General features: G+C 42.7%; 1 protein-coding gene across 1 annotated transcript in view; it reads left to right on the top strand.

Annotated features, from left to right (window-relative positions):
* The window catches only part of LOC106023985 (high affinity immunoglobulin gamma Fc receptor I-like), a 76,384-nt gene extending 52,777 nt beyond the window's left edge, over positions 1 to 23,607 (top strand). The window contains exons 3-8 of the mRNA XM_034290758.1: positions 10,764 to 11,036; positions 13,927 to 14,163; positions 21,398 to 21,613; positions 21,779 to 21,820; positions 22,525 to 22,587; positions 23,503 to 23,607. Coding sequence (XP_034146649.1) covers positions 10,764 to 11,036; positions 13,927 to 14,163; positions 21,398 to 21,613; positions 21,779 to 21,820; positions 22,525 to 22,587; positions 23,503 to 23,528 — 857 coding nt within the window. The 3' untranslated portion in view covers positions 23,529 to 23,607. The remainder of the gene's footprint in view (positions 1 to 10,763; positions 11,037 to 13,926; positions 14,164 to 21,397; positions 21,614 to 21,778; positions 21,821 to 22,524; positions 22,588 to 23,502) is intronic.
* Positions 23,608 to 24,922: the final 1,315 nt, after the last annotated feature.

Raw genomic sequence — 24,922 nt, 5'->3', positions numbered from 1 at the left:
TATGGAAAGCTGCTGCACCCCTTTCGATGATAATAGATTTAACTATATCGCTGGTTGTGTCTCCCCATGAAGCTGGATCTTTAACATTGTTGAACCAGTCGTCCTGCATTGATGATACATGCTTAGGTGCTGGTTGCGTTTGCACCGAAGCATGTGGCCCTATAATTAACAGAACTACTCACCCCTGAACACCCGAGGCTAAGTATCATTACAATGCCTTATCACTGTAATTGTTGTAGCAACAACACGGAGGAGAACTATCGTCTTCAGTTAAAGACAGAGTTAGAGGCTCGGCTTCAGACGCAAATGTCAGGCAAGGATTATGTTAGTGTAGAAATAGAAAACACTGCGTCAGTGCCACCAGGAAGAAACAATAGTCTTGTTAGCCCCCCGGCACAGCTCCTGCAGCCGGGCAATAACTTTCTCTTGGTCACTGGGAAGAAATGCCGTCGACTAGTTAAACCTGAATCGTTGCTAAATCCAACTGAGACTTTCAACAGGTTTTCCCCCCTGGAGTCGGAGTCAAGGCCCGAGCCGTCTTCGGAGGGGAATGATCGGCAGGCATTTTCTTCCGGTGGCCTTGAAAAACTGAAAACATTAGTCATCGGCGATTCCATTAAACGCAGTATAAAATAACCCATCTAACACCTCTCCTCCTCCACTAGGGGGTGTCATCTTCCACCTCTCCATCTCCTCCACTAGGGGGTGTCATCTACCACCTCTCCTTCTCCTCCACTAGGGGGTGTCATCTACCACCTCTCCTTCTCCTCCACTAGGGGGTGTCATCTACCACCTCTCCTTCTCCTCCACTAGGGGGTGTCATCTTCCACCTCTCCTTCTCCTCCACTAGGGGGTGTCATCTTCCACCTCTCCTTCTCCTCCACTAGGGGGTGTCATCTTCCACCTCTCCTTCTCCTCCACTAGGGGGTGTCATCTTCCACCTCTCCTTCTCCTCCACTAGGGGGTGTCATCTACCACCTCTCCTTGTCCCCCACTAGGGGGTGTCATCTTCCACCTCTCCTTCTCCTCCACTAGGGGGTGTCATCTTCCACCTCTCCTTTTCCTCCACTAGGGGGTGTCATCTACCACCTCTCCTTCTCCTCCACTAGGGGGTGTCATCTTCCACCTCTCCTTTTCCTCCACTAGGAGGTGTCATCTACCACCACTCCTTGTCTTCCACTAGGGGGTGTCATCTACCACCTCTCCTTCTCCTCCACTAGGGGGTGTCATCTACCACCTCTCCTTCTCCTCCACTAGGGGGTGTCATCTTCCACCTCTCCTCCTCCTCCACTAGGGGGTGTCATCTTCCACCTCTCCTTCTCCTCCAATAGGGGGTGTCATCTTCCACCTCTCCTCCTCCTCCACTAGGGGGTGTCATCTACCACCTCTCCTTTTCCTCCACTAGGGGGTGTCATCTACCACCTCTCCTTTTCCTCCACTAGGGGGTGTCATCTACCACCTCTCCTTGTCTTCCACTAGGGGGTGTCATCTACCACCTCTCCTTCTCCTCCACTAGGGGGTGTCATCTACCACCTCTCCTTCTCCTCCACTAGGGGGTGTCATCTACCACCTCTCCTTGTCTTCCACTAGGGGGTGTCATCTACCACCTCTCCTTGTCTTCCACTAGGGGGTGTCATCTACCACCTCTCCTTCTCCTCCACTAGGGGGTGTCATCTACCACCTCTCCTTCTCCTCCACTAGGGGGTGTCATCTACCACCTCTCCTTGTCTTCCACTAGGGGGTGTCATCTACCACCTCTCCTTCTCCTCCACTAGGGGGTGTCATCTACCACCTCTCCTTTTCCTCCACTAGGGGGTGTCATCTACCACCTCTCCTTTTCCTCCACTAGGGGGTGTCATCTACCACCTCTCCTTTTCCTCCACTAGGGGGTGTCATCTACCACCTCTCCTTTTCCTCCACTAGGGGGTGTCATCTACCACCTCTCCTCCTCCACTAGGGGGTGTCATCTACCACCTCTCCTTTTCCGCCACTAGGGGGTGTCATCTACCACCTCTCCTCCTCCACTAGGGGGTGTCATCTACCACCTCTCCTTTTCCTCCACTAGGGGGTGGTAGTGTATCAGAACAGGTAGGAGGAGGAGGGTCTAGAAGTCTAGTAGAGTTGGTGTAGATCACAGAGAATCACTCATCATCAACCCAGGATGGAACTGACACCAGTCTATTGGATCTATTGGATTTTATGTAAGTACTCCTTCCTTTTGGCTATTTTCATCTCTATGAAATGTAATGGCAAGGCTTTCTGTAGGCCTTCATGGAAATATCCAAATTTGTGACAATTGCAGTTGGTTTAGGATGTTATTTTAGCATTTGCAACCAGGTAGTAAAGATAATGACTAAATAAAAAATTTACAAATTACTTCTGGTTTCCTAAAAGGCAGAGAGTATGTAAAAGATGGCACTAATTCTACATGATTAACCATTTAAGTGTGCCTTTAAACCTTTTATTTGTCATTTCATGTCAAATCCTTCTGCTACAGCGCCAAAACCAGAAAACCTGTGTTAATGTCCAAATACTTTTAATAGATTGCAGTGTATTCATTGGGTTCATCAGACAATATACACCGATCAGCCATAACATTATAACACTGACAGGTGAAGTGAATAACAGTGATAATCTTGTTATCATGGCCCCTGTCAGTGGGTGGGATATATTAGGCAGAAAGTGAACATTGTGTCTTCAAAGTTGATGTGTCAGAAGCAGGAAACATGGGCAAGCGTAAGGATCTGTGTGACTTTGACAAGTGCCAAATTGTGACGGCTAGACGACTGGGTCAGAGCATTCATTCTCTGTATCTTTCTCTTTTCAGTCTTGGACAGCTGTGGATTCACTGCATGTTAGTATGTTGTTATTACAGTTTTTTGTTCCTTTGATACTATTCTCACAAGCATGTGCATTAACATTTAAAATACCTTTTACTATCACTATGATAGTATCACTATTATTCCTAATTGATCATCACTCCACAATGTGGTGAATATGCTGTACAGTGAGTATAGAAAGTCACCACCCCCTTTAATGTTCAAGTTTTGTTGCCTTAAATGAAAACACATAAAATATCACTGTTACAACTTTATTTACACACAGTAACCCACAATATCATTAAAGTAAAAATATAAATAAATAAAGAATTCTGAAAATGTATTTAAATTAAAACCGTAAAATACCCTATACATATATAATGGGGAGAACAAGTATTTGATACACTGCCGATTTTGCAGATTTTTCTACTTACAAAGCATGTAGAAGTCTGTAATTTTTATCAAAGGTAGTCTTCAACTGTGAGTGACGGAATCTAAAACAAAAATCCAGAAAATCACATTGAATGATTTTTCAGTAATTAATATGCATTTTATTGCATGACTTAAGTATTTCGGCTTCTCACAGACCTGTTTGTTTTTCTTTAAGAAGCCCTCCTGTTCTCCACTCTTTACCTGTATTAACTGCACCTGTTTGAACTCGATACCTGTATAAAAGAGACCTGCTATCAGGGCCTAGGCGGAACCCAAAAGCAGTAGAGATAGTGAAGAGTGATTTATTAGTGAGAGCGTTTGTGGAGAATGGACAGAGTGCAGGCAGGGGAGATGGAGTGAAGGTGATTCCAGGAGTCCAGGTAGTCAGGAAGGAGAATGTGGGTCAGGATGCAGCAGGTGAACCGGTCGTCGAGGCAGAATCCAGGTAGGTGAATGGAGATGCGGAATCCTGTGACTGAACGGAGAACAGGGAGAGTCAGAACATGAAACAAACAGGTAAGTGGGACCAGGCAAGACTTCAGACTGAGCAGGACGTACGAGATTCGAATAACGATCCGGCAGGGACGAGACGTCAAAGCGCCGCTTAAATGCTGCCGGTGAGTGGTGGAATAGGGAACAGGTGCGTGATCATCAAGGGGAACCAGCTGGCACCGGCATCACCCCGGAGCAGAAGCCACGCCCCCTAATAGGTTGCCAGGACGACCATAACAGAGGCACAGACAGAAAGGGGAACAGGTATCCACACACACACACAATATCACAGGGGAGGGATCGTGACACCTGCAAAACCGGCAGTGTATCAAATACTTGTTCTCCCCATTTTAAAATACCCCCATGAGTTAATACTTAGTAGAACCACATTTTTCAGATTTACAGCCATGAGTCTCTTTGAATGCATCTCTACAAAATGTGCACACCTTGACTGTGCAATATTTACTCATTCTTCTTTTGAAGTATTGTTCTTGCTCAGTACAATTCATGGTGACCGCTTATGGACTTCAAGGTATTCCACTGAATTCCACTCTCTATAGAAGGGGTTCTCAACCTTTTGCAAGCTGGGACCCCCCAAAGCTGGTTCATTGCAATTGGGGCCCCCCTTCCCGGTGCCACCCCCACTACACCACCTTGCATAGATAGATAGATGGATAGATGGATAGATGGATAGATAGATAGAAAGCCCCCTAGGCTATTATTTTTAGGCCCACACATTATTATTATTATCATCAGTAGCGGTAGGTAGGCCTATTATCATTACTAGGCTATTGTTATAATTGCCACTAGCACCAGACTTCTAATGTGAGCTTGCAGGCATTATTATTATTATTATTATGATGAGTAGTAGTAGGCCTATTATCATTACTAGGCTATTGCTATATAATTATGAGGTTACATGCTTTTTGTTGGTATTATTATTATCATCATCATCATCAGTAGGCCTATTATCATTACTAGGCTATTGCTATAATTGGGAATTGGCACCAGACCTCTGATATGTTATTATTACTAGGCCTAATAGTAGGCATATCATCTGCATTTTTTAAAGAAGCTTGCAGGTAAGTGATGTTAATGTGAGACCTGAGCCTGTTTTGCCTTGCAAAGATCCTCAATTCTTGGTGCAATGTCTGATAAACATAGCCTCAAATCATCCTCGATTTGTGTCCGATTGTGGTCATTTTTGAGAATCCTGCCTCACACAAATATGTCGACGCGAAAGGGAGGAGAATCTTCAAGGCGACGTCACAGAGTTGAGGGTATTCCTGCATCAATGCAGCCCAGAATGATGAAAGAGGGCAGGAGGTAAAGAGTTCCTTCAGCCTACTGTCACTCTTCAGCTCAATTAGCTGTTCCTGCATATCAATTGACAGCTTGTTTGCTGTGCACACAAATGGATCTCAAACCCACGCAAAAGAGCGATAATCCTCTTTAAAGTACATCGCAAATTGTTCTCTCATTGCTGACAGGTGCTCAGACGCTGACTGAAATAGAGAGGAGAAATCGTGTGACGTGCCTGCATCAGTGATAAAGTCTGCAAGGCTGGGGAACATGTCGCAGTTCCCTCGACTGATGCGGCCATGCCAGAGGTCAAGTTTTTTGTAGCAGCTAGTGCTTTGTGATGGATCATGCAATGTGTCCATTTCACAAGTGGAGCTACTTGCTGAACGCGAGCAGCTAGGCCACGCTCATGGCCCGTCATTGCCTGTGCACCATCCGTGCATTAGCCAACGCATCGGTCCCAAGTCAAACCATTTTCACAGAGAAAAATATCAAGGACATTGAAGATGGCTTCTCCTGTAGTGTACGACTGAAGAGGCCGGCAAAACAGGACATCCTCCTCAATCGCCTTGTCCCGCAGATACCTGACATAGGTGAGGAGCTGTGCCTGCCCAGCAATATCAGTGGAATTGTCCAGCTGCAGCGCGTAGTAAGGACTTTTTTTTATTAACTCTATCAGTTGCTCTCTGATATCATTAGACATGTCTGAAATTCTCCTAGCAACTGTGTAATTGGACAATGGTACTGCACCGAGCCTGGCTGCTGCACTATCTCTATCATTATTCTGCACATGTCTTGCGCGGTCGGCAAAATGAGAGTCTCTGCAATTGTATGCGGTTTACCCAGTTTAGCTATTCTTTTGGCCACTACATACGATGCCTCCAAACACTGTTCAGACACAGTGCTGTGAACTGAAATTGTTGCCTGTTGCTGATGGAGGCCATCAAGCTCTTTTAAAATATTCAGCCGGTTTATCCTTAATGCCAGCATGCTTTGTTTCGAGGTGCCTTTTTAGTTTGCAGGGCTTTATGCCAGAGGTGGGGGACTCGAGTCACATGACTTGACTCGAGTCTGACTAGATTCACAATTTTCAGGACTTGTGACTTGCTTGATTAAAGTATGAAAATGACTTGACTTTGACTTGAGAACAAGTTGCTTGAGACTTGACTTGAGTTGGAAGACTCGACAATGACTTGAACTTATAATAAACAAACAGCAATAAAATGATTTTATATGTTGTGACATCAGCATCACTAATCAGCGTATGTGCCTTTAACGCTGCACAATTCAAACCGCGCCAAACATGGCAGACAGTAACGTTAGTCGAGCTCCACAAATAGTATCGTTTGGATACAAGGACATTGAACTGGCCTGTGAGAATAAAAAAAGTTTTGCCAGATGCAAAATATGCAACAACGTCAAATTTCATTCGTCATTTAAAGAACCACAAGGAAAGGTAAGAATGTAATCTCTTTATAATCAGTTTCACTAAGATCTATAACGATCAAGTTACTTATGTAATGAATTAATCTTTTGTTTGTCATAATTTGGCCTTGGTTGCATATTATGTATTTTTTTTTCACGTAGGCTATAATGTCTGTATTAAATGTGCGCATTTTCAAGTGTTTGTGGACTGTGTGTGGAAACTAAAAAGCATTGTGTTTACACCATAACAGTTAACTTTACTGCATGAAAGTCTAACATGGAGGCGCCGATGTGATTACTAGCACCTAAACATTTCGAATTTTTTTTTTTACTCATACAGACAAGAATAATTACAGCGTAATTACATATTAGACAGTTTTTCAGTCACAATAATTAGTTTATAAGGTTGTTATTATTAGCCCTTATTACATGGATTGGCTGAATTCCAGTGCAGAATGCGTGTTATTTCTTGATAACAGACCGTTGCCATGAAAAACAGCGCGTTGCTATGGACGCAGCAGGATTCTAACTAGAGACGGAACGGACTCTTTTCTTTAGAGGAAGCAATACAATCGTTTTTAAATCAATAAATTCCTTTTGAAATCAATATTTTGTGTCAAATTATTGATTTATTTGGTAGGTAGCCATGTAATAAGCGGGATAAGGTATAGCGAGGTGGTTGTTATAGCGAATACAACCCCTTCAGGCTGATTCAAGATCCCTCCGCTTCGTCCCCCCAAAAAATTGTACCGCGGAGGAGAAAAATATTTGATTTTGAAATCGAGCTTCGCACCGAGCGCACATCAGAAACAGACAGTGTGTGTGTGTGTGTGTTAATCTCTTTAGTACTGTGACTTGACTTGACTTCAAACTTATAAGGACTCGACTTGACTTGCTTAGGGTGAACCCTTGACTTGACTTGCTTGATTTATCTGAACTGTGACTTGAGACTTGACTCGAGACTTGATGGTTAAGACTTGAGACTTGCTTGGACTTGACCATGTGTGACTTGTCCCCATCTCTGCTTTATGCTGTCGTTTGCAAGCACCTCGGCACACATGACACACTGAGGTCTCAGATCAGCCGTGACTGTAAAACCTAACTGCAGGTATGCTTCATCGTACCTTCGAAGCTTTTGCAGCGGGTGTTGCGTCGGTTGCCTTGTGGGTTCTCACTAGAAATCTCTCCATTTTTGTTTGGTTTTGAAATAATTTGGATGTGGATTGTTTGTGTTTTCAATAAGGTTTAGGCTATGATGTAAAGATGTGTGCGTGTGTGTGGCTATGTTGAGAGACTAGTATCGGCGGCTAATCAGTCGGGACTAAGGCACGATCTTTAATACAACGAACAAAATAATGATTTTATGGGCAATGCAAATTTTATTTTAAGGGCTTAGCGAGTTCTTTGTCAGTGAGTCAGTGAGTGAGTAAGTGAGTGTTTTTCTTTTCTTTCCATCCTCCCACAGAGGCCAGCTTTGTGGAGCATTTGTGATATTGTGGTCACATCCACATATTAATCAGTCTTTGCCATAGAGGCCAAAAGCTCCTACAAAGTTGGCGATGGCTTTTTGATTGATCAGAGAGGCTATCTCCTCCTTGCAAACCATTCAATCAATGACATTTATTTTCTAAAGCCCTTTTTTCATCAGTCATCACAAAGTGCTTTTACAGATAACCAGCCTGAAACCCCATAGAGCAAGCAACAAGAGTTAATGCACAGTGGCTAAGAAAATGAAGAAACCTAGAGGGGAACCAGACTCTGGGTTGACCAGTCCTCTTCTGGCTGTGCTGCGTAGATTATAAGAATACATGACCTTATGGGCCAGGATAATGTTTTTGCATGATCAGAAGACAAACAAGCCAATGAATGCAGGTGGGCTGTAACCAGAGTTCTAAAACAGAATCCAAGTCCACTTCATAACCAAGGACAGGGACAGTCTGGTGAGGTGTGGGCAGTGTCAGCAGGAATCATCAGGCAGCAACACAACCAGAAGGACTTCACACAGGGACAGCTACGAGTCTTTAGGGCCTGTTGGTCCTCAGGCATGGTCCAAGGGTTCTCCTAAAGTCAAACAGGTTACATCTACGTTACAGTAGAAGGAACATAATTTCATTAGTGTTACATTACAGTAGAAGGAACATCATTTCTTTAGTGTTACGTTACAGTAGAAGGAACATTCCTAGTATTCACGTGGATACCTCAGCATACTATTTCCCAGTCCTGAGGGTGGCTAGGAGGTGTGGTCTCCTGGGTTTGGGTTAGAGGAAACTCCTCCCAGGGGAACATGTTACCCCCAGGCTAAACATAATCATAGATTATTGCTGCATTAAAACTAGGGACTGAGCCGGGCTGGACACTCCCTGCCACATCAGAGGGGTTAGGGGCGTGGTCTAGTAGCTAAGATAAGGACTGATTGACCCTAGTCCCCCAGTACAATAATATAGCAGCATAAAACTAGTGGCCGAGACGTACGGGTCAAGAGATACTGAGGCCCTGTCCAAAGTTAACCAGTCATCCACTTTGGATGGACATCCTGATCTATGCAAGGTCTGGTGGGTGGCAAACGCTTTCCACTTCTTAATAATGGTCTTAACTGTTTCCAAGGGATGGACAAGGCCTTTGAAATCTATTAATATCTATCCCCTGACTTGGGCCTTTCCCTAACTTTATCTCATAGATCTTTTGAAAGTGACCTGACGAAGATCCTTTTGGGATCGAAATGTTGTCAATTTGTTTGGATGTGCATGTTTTCACCTTTCTTCTACGATATAAAACTCAGACACACAGCGCACTGACCAGTCTGTTTGATCAGTTGTAAGTGTAAAGTGTAACTGTTTTTCATTCTGTACATAGATTTAAACCATCATTGTTGGTGTTTCATATCTTGTTATTTTTTTTAATTTCTACTTTTAGTGGGGTGAGGTGGTTGGTTGGTTGTGTACAGTATTGCAGGACAAGGGCTTTGATAGTTTTTGACTTGGGCAACTCTGCAACACATGTGTTTCTAGCTATCTCATAGGTGGAGCTTTAATGGTTGCGATGGGTGCATGGCACCCATTCCAGCCAATCAGAGGGGCCTACAAGTTTATCTTATGGTTGAAAAAAGTATAGCAAGCAAAATGAAATTATATTATGATTGTTTTTGTTGATTTGGTAAATACTATTTAGTTGACATTGAAGTGATGAACATTTATTTTTATTTTATGATTCCATAATGCATTTTAAGATAATGCATTTTAAGCCAAACTGTGGAAGTGTAACATCAGATTTTGTTGGCTCGTTTACTAAGGATCTGAGTTGTGGAAGATGGAAGTAACAAAACCTAAAAATGTAACCCATATGACGTTAACTGACCTTTTCGTCAAGTGAAAAGAAGAGAGAATCATGGAAAACCCACTTCTTTTAATGTGCAAGGGTTGTGGTCTATATTACCACAAAAAGCATGCACAGATGCATACTTTGAAAATCCACCAGAAATAGTAGACCATCCGGGAACTTTTGGCATACTATTTTCAGCGTACTATGGTTTAGGACATACTAATCATCTCGCATACTAAACTGGCATACTATATAGTATGCAAGTATGCAATTTGAGACAATATGAGGGTGGTAGACATCAGCCCCTTCTTGGTTCTTCCAAGGACTTCTCCCTTAGAGATAGGGTGAGAAGCTCAGCCATCCGTGAGGAACTCGGAGTAGAGCCGCTGCTCCTTTGCATCGAAAGGAGCCAGTTGAGGTGGTTCGGGCATCTGGTAAGGATGCCCCCAGGACGTCTCCCTAGGGAGGTGTTCCAGGCACGTCCAGCTGGGAGGAGACCTCGGGGTAGGCCCAGGACTAGGTGGAGAGATTATATTTCGACACTGGCCTGGGAACGCCTTGGGATCCCCCAGTCAGAGCTGGCAAATGTGGCTCGGGAAAAGGAAATTTGGGGTCCCCTGTTGGAGCTGCTGCCCCCGCGACCCGATACCGGATAAGCGGATGAAGATGAGATGAGGATTCACCAAGCCAAAATGGCAAAAATGCCAAAGACAGATTTGGAAAAAAAATGACAGAATTAAGGCAAATTAGTGTACTGTAGTGTTTGCTAAACCTTGACATTTCTTACTGATATTATCTGTCACAATTTATTAGCAAAAAAAACCCATATAGCAATTAAACTTAATGTGAAATAACGTGAAATTCTTGATCACACTTTATTGAAGAATGATCTTGAACACATTTTTACCACAGTGTTGTAAAAGTGTACAGTACATTGTGTAGTTTAATAATCCAGGATAATATGATTTCTCCCAGGTCAGTCTCCAGGTTCTCTGATTGTCAGACCCAACAGACGTCAGTTCTTGGAATATGAGTCTGTCTCTCTGAGATGTGAGGTCCAGGGTGGTTCCACTGGATGGGGAGTGAAGAGGAACTCAAGTGGAAAGCGTACAGAGTGTGGTGATGGATGGGGGAGGGTGGATGGAACCAACTGCAACATCTCCTCAACCAAATCAACAGACAGTGGAGTTTACTGGTGTCAGTCTGAATCTGGAGAACACAGTAGTACTGTCAACATCACAGTAACTGGTATGTTAATTATCACCATTTACTAACATCACAGTAACTGGTATGTTAATTATCACCATTTACTAACATCACAGTAACTGGTATGTTCAATATAACTAAATGTTTTTAAATGTTTACAGTATGTAAGTTGATATAATAACTCTCTGGCCCCCGAAAAAGTCACAGTTTGGATTTAAATAAGCAAACTTTGATTGAATAAATAATATGTTTCAGCTGGACAACATTATTTTCATCCTAACTGATGCAGTAAGTAGCTTTTCATTTCATACAGGTTTCTCTGATTGCTTAGGCACTTTGAAACTATAGGCTGTTTTTGCAAAACTCTAAACACTAACCACAAAGCCTTACACCATACTAGCAAAACATTATACATTTCTTGCAAAAGCAAACAATTCTTTCAAAACATTCAAAAAGAGTGTGTTAAAGTGTGTTTTTGCATCAACAGAGTACAGACAAACCATCATTTGAAGCACACTACACACTCATAGTATTAATTAAAAACTCTTGTTGTTTTTGTTTCCTCTGTGTACCGTTCATAGGGGCCATAGGACCGGGCTTAGCAGATAGCAATAAAGTTTTGTCATACATGTCATAAATGTGTAAAGTTTGGATGTGTATTTCTAACATAAAACACTATCAATTGAAATGGGAAAAAGTTATTTTCTTTCCTCAAAACACTCTTCAAACAACAAAAGCGCAGTAGAAGAAAACAGAAACATTTGTGCTAGAAAAAAAAGAACAGAAAATGTTTTGGCTACATCTCACCTTTGTGGGTCTGGCCATGAGACTTCAACCACATCACATGGCATGTTGTCTTGAGCTAGGCAGTGTGGAAAGTCATCTGGCCGTATCCAGGCCTGACATGACCCCTGATTGATGTTTCCATGAGCCTCCTCCATTGACTGTAGTAGGGGGATGCATTGGTGGGGCTGGTGATCATACACCTTCCAACACCATGAGAAGATTCTTCAATAGGAATCAAGAATGGAGATTATTTGGGGAGTCTCCATACCTGTGAACCACTTTCGGACCACAGAAGCCTGGTGGAAACTAAAATTGTCCCAGATGTTAACATTCCTTGGCTGCTCTGGCTTCTGGTCATTAGGGTTGAGTCTTGTGGAGGGTGTCCAGAAATGGGATAATTTATTTATAGTTTGTGTGTAAACCCATTATCTAAAAGTTATTTCACATGGGCCAATGTGGAAAGGCAACTGGTGATATAGTGTAGCAATGTAGAGGTCAATGTTTACAATTTTGCTAGAAGTGTGTTATTAAGTTTAAAACTGAGCGTAAAGCAATGAGTTGTGTTTACAGTTTTGCAAAAAGTGTTATAAAATTACAAACTGAGTGTAAAGCAGAGAATGTGCATTCAGATTGGCAATTGGTAAATGCATTGGCTACTAGTGTTAAAGGTTTCAGAGATAGTGCTTCAAGAATCACTGTTAGTGTTTAAGCATTCAGAAAAATCTGTAACAACATGTCAGAAGACGTATCCCATTGTTGTGGAAAAGATGTCACTGTGTTTGAGAAGGGTGAAATTATTGGCCTGCATCAAGCAAAGAAAACAACCAAAAAAGAACATTGTATTACTAGAATTGGGTTACACTTGACTGATGTGGTTACCTGAGGACAATATTGTGTTGTGTGAATGAATAATTGTATATTGTGTTGTGTGAAACAAATTTGTGTATATGGTGTTGTCATGAACTAATTACTGTATTTTGTGTTGTGTGAAACTAAATATTGTATATTATCTAGGTTAGAGATAATAACTGTATTTTTTGTTGTAATGAACTAATTAGTGTACAGTTGTATATAAGTTATACCCTGCATACCCTGGCAGAAATAGTGACATTTTGGCATTGATTTTGAAAATATGACTGATCATGAAAAAAAAAAGAAAGAAATTAAGGATTGTGAAGCCATTTGTTATCAAATAGTTCTTTGACTCCTTTTGAAATCATAATGAGAACAGAAATAACGCAAATGGGCCTGATCAAAAGTTTACATACCCTTGAATGTTTGGCCTTGTTACAGACACACAAGGTGACACACACAGGTGAAAATGGCATTTAAGGGGAATTTCCCACACCTGTGGCTTTTTAAATTACAATTAGTGTCTGTGTATAAATAGTCGATGAGTTTTTTAGCTCTCACATGGATGCACTGAGCAGGCTAGATACTGAGCCATGGGGAGCAGAAAAGACCTGTCAACAGATCTGCGTAACAAGGTAAAGGAACTTTATAAAGATGGAAAAGGATATAAAAAGATATCCAAAGCCTTGTAAATGCCAGTCAGTACTGTTTAATCCCTTATTAAGAAGTAGAAAATACTGGGATCTCTTGATACCAAACCAAGGTCAGGTAGACCAAGAAAGATTTCAGCCAAAACTGCCAGAATAATTGTTTGGGATACAAAGAGAAACTCACAGGTAACCTCAGGATAAATACAGGCTGCTCTGGAAAAAGACAGAGCGGTTGAGTCAAGGAGCACAATACGATGATATGTGATGAACAATGAGCTGCATGGTCGAGTTGACAGAAAGAAGCCTTTTCTGGGCCAATGACACAAAAAAGCCAAAGGGGACAATACACAGTATTAAGAACTATGGGTATGCAGACTTCATTTTATTCTTTGTTGCCATGTTTTGTTTAATAATTGTGCCATTCTGTTATGACCTACTGTTGAATGTGAATCCCATGAGAAATAAAAAACATGTGTTTTGCCTACTCACACATGTTTTCTTTACAAATGGTACATATATTGCCAATTCTCCAAGGGTATGCAAACTTTTGAGCACAACTGTAGTATTTTTTTGTCTGGAACTAGTTACTGTATTTTGTGTGGTGTGAAACTAAAATAATAACTACCTGCTCCTGTGTTGTACAGATGTAATCCTAGAGATTCCCATCCTTCCTGTGGCTGAAGGAAATTCTGTGACTCTCAGCTGCAGACATAAGGAAACTCCCTCTGACCTCACAGCTGATTTCTACAAAGATGGATCCTTCATCAAGACTGAGTCTACAGGAGAGATGACCATCCCTGCAGTATCACAGTCAGCTGAAGGATGGTACAGCTGTAGACACTCTAAAGGAAACTCCCCAAAGAGCTGGATGAATGTGACAGGTGAGAATGTGAACTAGGAGAATCACCAGATGGATGACTGTGACAGGTGAGAATATGAACTAGGAGAATCACCAGATAGATGGATGACTGTGACAGGTGAGAATATGAACTAGGAGAATCACCAGATAGATGGATGACTGTGAGAGGTGAGAATATGAACTAGGAGAATCACCAGATAGATGGATGACTGTGACAGGTGAGAATATGAACTAGGAGAATCACCAGATAGATGGATGACTGTGACAGGTGAGAAAATGAACTAGGAGAATCACCACATAGATGGATGACTGTGACAGGTGAGAATATGAACTAGGAGAATCACCAGATAGATGGATGACTGTGACAGGTGAGAATATGAACTAGGAGAATAACCAGATAGATGGATGACTGTGACAGGTGAGAATATGAACTAGGAGAATCACCAGATAGATGGATGACTGTGACAGGTGAGAATATGAACTAGGAGAATCACCAGATAGATGGATGACTGTGACAGGTGAGAATATGAACTAGGAGAATCACCAGATAGATGGATGACTGTGACAGGTGAGAATATGAACTAGGAGAATCACCAGATAGATGGATGACTGTGACAGGTGAGAATATGAACTAGGAGAATCACCAGATAGATGGATGACTGTGACAGTTGAGAAACATTATATTCAATGTATTTATCTTATATTAAAATAGGATACATTGAAATATGTTATTTTAGATATGTGCCATCTACAGTGAAAACATTTTCTGTCAGCTGTGACATCTGTTTTAGCATTGATATCCAGATCAGAACTTTCAATATCCTGATCAATACAGTTTTATTAGAAATGTCAATATCCAGATCAATACAGTTTGATCATAACTGTCAAACTGTTTGATTTGAACTGTTAAATGTTTTTGGTCACGTTGGTACTGTTATCAATAGTATGTGGTGATTTTTCAGAACAGTTAGTACAAAACTCCGAACTGATCACACTTGTAACACATTGTCTTGCATTCAAAACAACAGATTTTCCATTAATTTAACTTGTAAACATCTTTCGCATAAGATAATTGATTCAACCACTAAGTGTTTGGTGAAATATAGTAAGTACATTGGTTAATTCACCAAAACATGTTCTCACATTTGACCAAGACCAAACAATGTAAAACAAGTGTTTCAAAATGGCTCTTTGAAGTGCTGAAGGTATTCTATTATAGTTAATTTCACTGTTTTAACATTAGGAAAAACTCTTACTGCACACTATCCATCTCAATTGTCTGAAAATCGCATCATCTTCCGCTTAATCCGGGGCCGGGTCGCGGGGGCAGCAGTCTAAGCAGGGATGCCCAGACTTCCCTCTCCCCAGACACTTCCTCCAGCTCTTCCGGGGGGACACCGAGGCGTTCCCAGGCCAGCCGGGAGACATAGTCCCTCCAGCGTGTCCTAGGTCTTCCCCGGGGTCTCTTCCCGGTGGGACGGGACCAGAACACCTTCCCAGGAAGGCGTCCCGGAGGCATCCGAAACAGATGCCCAAGCCACCTCAGCTGACCCCTCTCGATGTGGAGGAGCAGCGGCTCTACTCTGAGCTCCTCCCGGGTGACCGAGCTTCTCACCCTATCTCTAAGGGATCGCCCAGCCACCCTGCGGAGAAAGCTCATTTCGGCCGCCTGTATCCGGGATCTTGTCCTTTCGGTCATGACCCAAAGCTCATGACCATAGGTGAGAGTAGGAACGTAGATTGACCGGTAAATCGAGAGCTTCGCCTTACGGCTCAGCTCTTTCTTCACCACGACAGACCGATACATCGACCGCATTACTGCAGAAGCTGCACCGATCCGTCTGTCAATCTCCCGTTCCATCCTTCCCTCACTCGTGAACAAGACCCCTAGATACTTAAACTCCTCCACTTGAGGCAGGCACTCTCCACCAACCTGAAGTGGGCAAGCCACCCTTTTCCGACTGATGACCATGGCCTCGGATTTGGAGGTACTGATTTTCATCCCCACCGCTTCACACTCGGCTGCAAACCGTCCAAGTGCATGCTGAAGGTCCTGGCTTGAAGGGGCCAACACGACAACATCATCCGCAAAGAGCAGAGACGAAATCGTGTGGTCCCCAAACCTGACACCCTCCGGCCCCTGGCTGCGCCTAGAAATTCTGTCCATAAAAATTACGAACAGAAACGGTGACAAAGGGCAGCCCTGCCGGAGTCCAACATGCACAGGGAACAAGTCTGACTTACTGCCGGCAATGCGGACCAAGCTCCTGCTTCGGTCGTACAGGGACCTGACAGCCCTTAGCAAAGGACCCAGGACCCCATATTCCCGAAGCACCCTCCACAGGATGCCACGAGGGACACAGTCGAATGCCTTCTCCAAATCCACAAAACACATGTGGACTGGTTGGGCAAACTCCCATGAACCCTCCATCACCCTGTAGAGGGTATAGAGCTGGTCCAGTGTTCCGCGGCCTGGACGAAAACCACACTGTTCCTCCTGAATCCGAGGTTCTACTATCGGCCGTATTCTCCTCTCCAGAACCCTGGCATAGACTTTCCCGGGGAGGCTGAGAAGTGTGATCCCCCTATAGTTGGAACACACCCTCCGGTCCCCCTTCTTATAAAGAGGGACCACCACCCCGGTCTGCCATCCCAGAGGCACTGTCCCCGACTGCCACGCGATGTTGCACAGGCGTGTCAGCCAAGACAGCCCCACAACATCCAGAGACTTGAGGTACTCAGGGCGGATCTCATCCACCCCCGGTGCCTTGCCACCGAGGAGTTTCTTAACCACCTCGGTGACTTCAGCCCGGGTGATGGACGAGTCCACCTCTGAGCCCTCATCCTCTGCTTCCTCAATGGAAGACGTGACGGCGGAAAATAATTTCCATAATTATCTCATCATAAAAACTGTGATCAATATAGACATATTCTAGTATCATTTATGCCCAAAAAAACTTGTATACATTTTTCTTTTGTCTAATACATTTTTAAAATATGTTTAGCAAACACTACACTAATTAGCATACATACTTTTTTGGGCATTTTTCTAATGATATCTTCTCCACATCCCAGTTACTATCTTGAATATAATTTTTTATGCACTGCGGAAATACTGCTTTGGCATTGCAAATCCAACCATGATATTGGTCACTAGAGATGACATGACATGACTTATCCATGAGCTGTGGAGTGTGACATACTCATGGGTATGGTGGTAATAAACCTTCCACGTCCATAATGAAAAGACATTATGGGGCAACAAGATTAGTATGTCCCAAACCATTGTACACTAAAAATAGTATGCCAAAAGTTCCCAGATGGTCTACTATTTCAGGTGGATTTTCAAAGTATGCATCTGTGCATGCTTTTTGTGGTAATAAAGCCAACAACCCCTTGTGCAGTAAAAGAGGGGTTTCCACGGTTTTCTCACATTTCATTTGACAAAAAAGTCAGTTATCGTCACTTATATTGATATTTATTGCATCAATGACATTCTCGTATTAAAGAAAAGCTATGATTGTTGTGCCATGAAAATAAATAGGTTTGTTAGTGTAAAGTTTGTTTGTAGTCTCACTACCAATTGCTCAATTCTTATCCCAAGTAGTAAGTAGATACTAGTAGGCTTATTACTGGCCAATAAGCTGTTAAAACGGCAAGTGGCAAAAGCCATACAGTTCATAGATGCTATTTGTGGAGGAAGTAAACTGAAATTAGATAAATATTCAAACTTGGCGTGATGTTAATGCGCAACGATCTGTGTCCTGACATGATCTAGTGTCAGGACACAGTTTTATGATAAGGTAGTATGTCCCAATCAGTCCCAATACTGGCATACTAGCTTACTAAACAAAACAGTACATACTTCACCATCATCCACGAATTACATTCTTGTAGTGTGTAGTATGCAATTTGAGATTCAGCCATTACCAGTGTTCACATGGTTTATATGGTTATACAGCTCTGGGGAAAAAACTAAGAGACCACACCTAATTTTTCTTAAATAAGCATCTCTACATGTTTGGCAGCCATTCCATTCCAGTGTCTGTTAAATTCCAACACAGGCACACCTCATTTTACTTAATGAAGAACTGATTAGGTGATTACCTGAACCAAATCTAATTTAAACGAGGAAAAGTATAGAAACCACTGCTGTGGTCATCACTATCCTCTTGTAATAGGACCAGCTGGATGGCAAAAACAGTGCAAGTAGTACCTCAAAGGTTATTTGAATAAAAAATTACAAATCAGCATGACAAAAGAGTTGAAAAGAAAGGCTTTGAGTGAGGAAAAGAAGGGTTAAATTTTGGCTTTACTGGCAGAGGGATATAGTGAGCGTTAGGTTGCTTCCATCCTGAAAGTTTCAAAGACAGCGGTTCATAAGAACAAGGTCAAGCAACAGACATTGGGGACAACAAACCCAGAGACTGGTAGAGGGTGAAAACGACTGTCCACTGACCGAGATGACCATCAACTCATTCGAATGTCACTCAACAACCGTAGGATGACATCAAGTGACCTACAAAAAGAATGTCAAACAGCAGCTGGGGTGAAGTGCACGGCGAGGACGGTTCAAAACAGGCTCCTAGGGGCAGGCTGAAGTCATGCAAAGCTAGAAAAAAGCCCTTCATCAATGAGAAGCAAAGAAGAGCCAGGCTGAAGTTTGCAAAAGACCATAAGGATTGGACCATAGAGGAATGGAGTAAGGTCCTCTTCTCTGACGAGTAAAATATAAGCTTTGCCCAACACCTGGTCGTCTAATGGTTAGACGGAGACCTGGAGAGGCCTACAAGCCACAGTGTCTCACACCCACTGTGAAATTTGGTGGAGGATCGGTGATAATCTGGGGATGCTTCAGCAAGGCTGGAATCGGGGAAATGTCTTTGTGTAGGACACATGAATCAAGCCAAGTACAAGGTTATCCTGGAAGAACACCTGCTTCCTTCTGCTCTGACAATGTTCCCCAACTCTGAGAATTGTTTTTACCGGCAGGACAATGTTTCAAGCCACACAACCAGGTCAATTAAGGTGTGGATGGAGGACCACCAGATCAAGACCCTGTCATGGCCAGCCCAATCTCCAGACCTGAACCCCATTGAAAACCACTGGGATTTGATCAAGAGAAAGATGGATGGTCACAAACATAAAGTCATCCAACAGCAATGTGACAGACTGGTGGAGAGCATGCCAAGACGCATGACAGATGTGATTAAAAAGTAGGGTTATTCCACCAAAAATGTATTTCTGAACTCCTCCTAAGTTAAAACATTAGTATTTTGTTGTTGAAAAATTTATATGTCTTTATTTTCTTTGCATTTATTGAGGTCTGAAAACAATGCATACTTTTTGTGTTATTTTGACCAGTTGTTATTTTCTACAAATAAATACTCTAAATGACAACATTTTTATTTGGAATTTGGAAGTAATGTTGACAGTAGTTCATAGAATAAAACAAAAATGTTCATTTTATTCAAACACACACCTATGAATAGTAAAATCAGAGAAACTGATAATTTTGCAGTGGTCTCTTAAATTTTTTCCAGAGCTGTATATGTTGTTACCAGTTGTGATTACTACTACTGACGGCAACCAAATCCTGTTCATTACAGAATTGTATTGTACATAGTGCAGTCTTTTGTAGCACACAGTACCAACACCAAGGTTGTGGGTTTGAATCCCACTGAGGTCACATATAAAATCAATGGCCTCAGGGTGGTGATTTTGTACTTTTCAATCTGCATATAGTAGGCAAAACAATGTAAAATACATACAGTATATTCATCAAATGGTTGCTTGAATAGATAAGAAAATTCTATAAAAATATTTGTGTATTTTATATGAACATCATGTACACTGCTCAGCCCATTCAGGCACAGGAAGACCAGCTCCTCCAGGATGGCACATCCATGCATGCTGTCACAATGCATTTTGCTGTGACTCTCAATACAGTCTCAAGCGCATGGAGGAAAAAACCAGGAGACGAGCCGTTACACAAGGATAGCTGGACAGGGTGGTATAGATGGGCATCAACCCAGCAGCAGGACCGGGTATCTGCTCCTTTGTGTGAGGAGGAACAGGAGGAGCACTGCCAGAGCCCTACAAAATGACCTCCAGCGGGCTACTGGTCTGCATGTTTCTGACCAAACTTTCAGAAACAGACTCCAGGAGGGCCCGACGTCCTCTAGTGGGAGCTGTGCTCACAGACCAGCACTATGCAGGTTGATTGACAATCGACAGAGAAAACCATAATTGGCACTCTGTTCTCTTCACAGATGAGAGCAGGTTCACACTGAGCACATGTGACAGACGTGAAAAAATCTGGAGACGCTGTGTTGAACGTTATGCTGCCTGCAACATCATCCAGCATGACTGGTTTGGTGGTGGGTCAGTGATGGTCTGGGGAGGCATATCCTTGGAGGGTCACACAGACCTCCACATGCTGGCCAACGGTACCCTGACTGCTGTTAGGTACCGGGATGAAATCCTCAGACCCATCATCAGACCTTACGCTGGTGCAATGGGCCCTGGGTTCCTCCTGGTGCAGGACAATGCCTGGCCCCATGTGGCCAGAGTGTGTAGGCAGTTCCTGGATGACGATGGCATTGATGCCATTGACTGGCCCTCACGTTCCCCAGATCTGAATTGTGAACCTCTGGCACATTATGTATATATGCATCCGATGCAACCAAGTAGCACCACAGACTGTCACTGATGTCCTGATCCAGGCCTGGGAGGAGATCCACCAGGACACCGTCCACTGTCTCATCAGCAACATGCCCAGATGTTGTCAGGAGTGCATACAGACGTGGGGGCCAGACACACTACTGAGTCACATTATGAGTTGCCCTGATAAAATTCAAAAGTTTGAACAGCCTTTGATTTCAGTTGTTTACTTTGATTTTCGGTGTTGGTGTATTTGGTTCTGTTGACCGTTGTTACATCGTTTTGTTCTGAGCGAATTAGATACAATGTAAGTAAAGATTTAGATCTTTAATACATTTAGTTCATCGATACCTGATGTGTGATTGAAGTGTCCCCTTAATTTTTTTAAGCAGTGTATTTAATGTGACAAAAAAAATTCTAGGTTACACACTGATCTTTTTCAGATGTGATTACAAATAAAATAAACAAATAATAATCTGATGATCTGTTCTGTTTTTACGCAAAAGATTACAACATACTTGTATAAATACTGTTATTTCCAGATCAAAAGAGTTTGATCAGGATTCTCTGTCTGTGTTCTTTCCTAATGTCAGATTATCCTTTTGATTTTCAAGCTTCTACCTCCTCAACCCACTCCTCCTCTATCCCCTCTTTAGCCCCTTCCTCCTCCAAACCCTCCTTATCCTCTACACCTCCTTCCTCCACATCATCTCCTCTACTCCTCCCTCTCGCTCTATCTGGAATGGCCGGTCTCTTCATCTCTTTGACAATTCTATTGCTGATGTTCTGCTACCGAAAGAGGACCAAAGGTCAGTTGTTTAATTACGTTTTCTAGTTTAATGTGTGTATGAATTTAGAGTTTCTGAATGAATATTGAGAAGGGTCAGTTTCATGCATGAACGTTAAGTAATGTGTTCCAGATGTAGAAACAGTTAGGAGCCATATTGATCAAGGGGACTATAATGTTGTTTCAGGGGCGATGACATCTGACCCAAGAGAGGTGACCTACGCTGAAGGTAGAATCCTTATTCTTTTTTCCATCCTAACCTCTTATAGGAAAAGACCAGAGTAATTAAAACACGAAACAATGTCCAGTATATGAATACCATATAAAGTGGACATAGAAAGTCACCTTTTGTTGCCTTCCAACCTGAAATGAAACCACATAAAATCTGACTTTTTCTGGCTTTACATGGTACTAAAAACCATAACAGTAACGCTCTCCAACCCAATAATAAGAGAGGTCATTATTAAATCTCTCACAACAGCAGGATCTGTGGTTGCTATGAAGGATGTCTCTGGCTGTAATATCTCAGACTGTTTTTTTCCAAAGGAATCTTAAGTTCAGTGTTAAGACCTTCAGAGGAGCTTTTTTAAAAGTTTGAGAATAATTGCAGTCACATCTCTCCACAAGCTAGACCGTTGTCTGTATTGCAGAACAATTCTTATGTTAAGGTTGGATTTTAACGCTGGTCTGAGATCAGTGCTGCTTTTCTTTTCAGTCATATTTGTATTACCACATGGCCACAACACAGTGAATGTTCTCTCTGCAATAAAATACCCATATTGGCAACTCTGGTTAAATCATCAGCAATTGAAGGAAAGATAAATCAATTAATAACTCAGCCTGAATTCAATCAGTACCAGGAAACAAAGATGCTAAACTGTAACATGTTGTTGTTAGAGGTTCTAAAATGATTCTATTCATTCTGTTTCTAAGACTGTACAGAGACGCCTCTTCTACTGGATACTGTCATTATCTACTCTGTGAGACCGGCTGTAGGTGAGACCAGTCTTTACTCTATACCAGCTGTAGGTGAGACCAGTCTGTACTCTATACCAGCTGTAGGTAAGACCAGTCTGTACTCTATACCAGCTGTAGGTGAGACCAGTCTGTACTCTATACCAGCTGTAGGTGAGACCAGTCTGTACTCTGTCCTAGCAGCTGGAGAGACCAGTCTTTACTCTATACCAGTTGGCTTTTGTTGCAGCTACAATGATGTTTCAGACAAAATATTAAATACTTAATATTGTGAATCTAACTCAAGGCCTTTTGTCTCTACGTCAAATACTAAGAGACCTGAGGTTGTCTGTCAATCAAATACTAAGAGACCTGAGGTTGTCTGTCAATCAAATACTAAGAGACCTGAGGTTGTCTGTCTGTTAAATACTATGAGACCTGAGGTTGTCAGTCAAATATTAAGGGACCTGAGGTTGTCTGTCAGTCAGATAATTAGACACCTGTTGTTTGTGTTGTAGTCAGATGGAATGAGGTCTTATCTATGTATTTGTACCTGGATGGGCATCTAGTAGTCAACTTCAAAATTCAGTGGTTGGAGTTTTGATATAACTGCAACAGGGTCAGGAGAGATCAGCTTATACAGGAGGAAGTACCACAATGACCACAGTAAATTGATGATGCCTTCAATAGTGACATCTATTATCAATTGTTTTCTCATAATTTATTTGTGTTTGTATTCTGACCATATCTATGTATACAGAAGATCTGCTTAACCGCCATATATCATTCTTTTGTTGTGGTTTTTGCTGTGTTACATGTATCATTGTGAGGTTGTGTTACATAGTGAGGTTGTGTTACATTGTCAGGTTGTGTTACATTGTCAGGTTGTGTTACATTGTGAGGTTGTGTTACATTGTGAGGTTGTGTTACATTGTGAGGTTGTGTTGTGTGTTACAGGTCCATCTAAGAGAGGGAGAGTCTGACTGACGGAAGGATGAGGAGAGAAGAGGACCCCACCCCAACAACACACACACACACACCTGTATAGTCCCCACCCCAACAACACACACACACACACACACACCTGTATAGTCCCCAACCCAACAACACACACCTGTATAGTCCCCACCCCAACAACACACAGACCTGAATAGTCCCCACCCCAACAACACACACACCTGTATAGTCCCCACCCCAACAACACACAGACCTGTATAGTCCCCACCCCAACAACACACAGACCTGTATAGTCCCCACCCCAACAACACACACACACCTGAATAGTCCCCACCCCAACAACACACACACCTGTATAGTCCCCACCCCAACAACACACACACACCTGTATAGTCCCCACCCCAACAACGCACACACCTGTATAGTCCCCACCCCAACAACGCACACACACAGCTGAATAGTCCCCACCCCAACAACACACACACCTGTATAGTCCCCACCCCAACAACACACAGACCTGTATAGTCCCCACCCCAACAACACACACACAGCTGAATAGTCCCCACCCCAACAACACACACACACCTGTATAGTCCCCACCCCAACAACACACACACACCTGTAAAGTCCCCACCCCTACCACACACACACACACCTGTATAGTCCCCACCCCTACCACACACACACACCTGTATAGTCCCCACCCCAACAACACACACACACACACCTGTATAGTCCCCACCCCAACAACACACACACACACACACCTGTATAGTCCCCACTCCAACAACACACACACACACACACACACACACACACACACCTGTATAGTCCCCACCATACACACTCTAGTTCACATACAGTCCCCTCCAAAAGTATTGGAACTGCAAGGCAAATTCCTTTGTTTTTGTTGTTCACTGAAGACATTTGGGTTTAAGATCAAAAGATGAGTATGAGACAAGAGTTCAGAATTTCAGCTTTTATTTCCTGGTATTCACATCTGGATGTGTTAAACAACTCAGGACATACCACCCTTTGTTTGAACCCACCCATTTTTCAAGTGAGCAAAATTATTGGAACATGTGACTGACAGTTGTTTCTTGTTGCCCAGGTGATGCCTTTTAGGTTGATTGTTCAAACATTAAATAGCTCTGCATGACTTGTCTAAGTTTTCATCCTTGGTTTAAACCTGTAAAGACTGCATTTCTTGTTAAAGGGGATAAACCAACATGAAGACCAGAGAGCTGTCTATGGGAGAAAAACAAGCCATTTTCAAGCTGAGAAAAGAAGGAAAATTGACCAGAGCCATCGGACAAACATTGGGCATAGCAAGCACAACAATTTGTAATGTCCTGAAAAAAAAAAGAAACTACTTGGTGTACTGAGCAACAGACCTGGTGTACTGAGCAACAGACCTGGT

Source organism: Esox lucius, chromosome 24 (assembly GCF_011004845.1).
Source record: "Esox lucius isolate fEsoLuc1 chromosome 24, fEsoLuc1.pri, whole genome shotgun sequence".
In the NCBI taxonomy this organism is placed as follows: Eukaryota; Metazoa; Chordata; class Actinopteri; order Esociformes; family Esocidae; genus Esox; species Esox lucius.
This window is presented reverse-complemented; position numbering and strand designations above follow the sequence as displayed.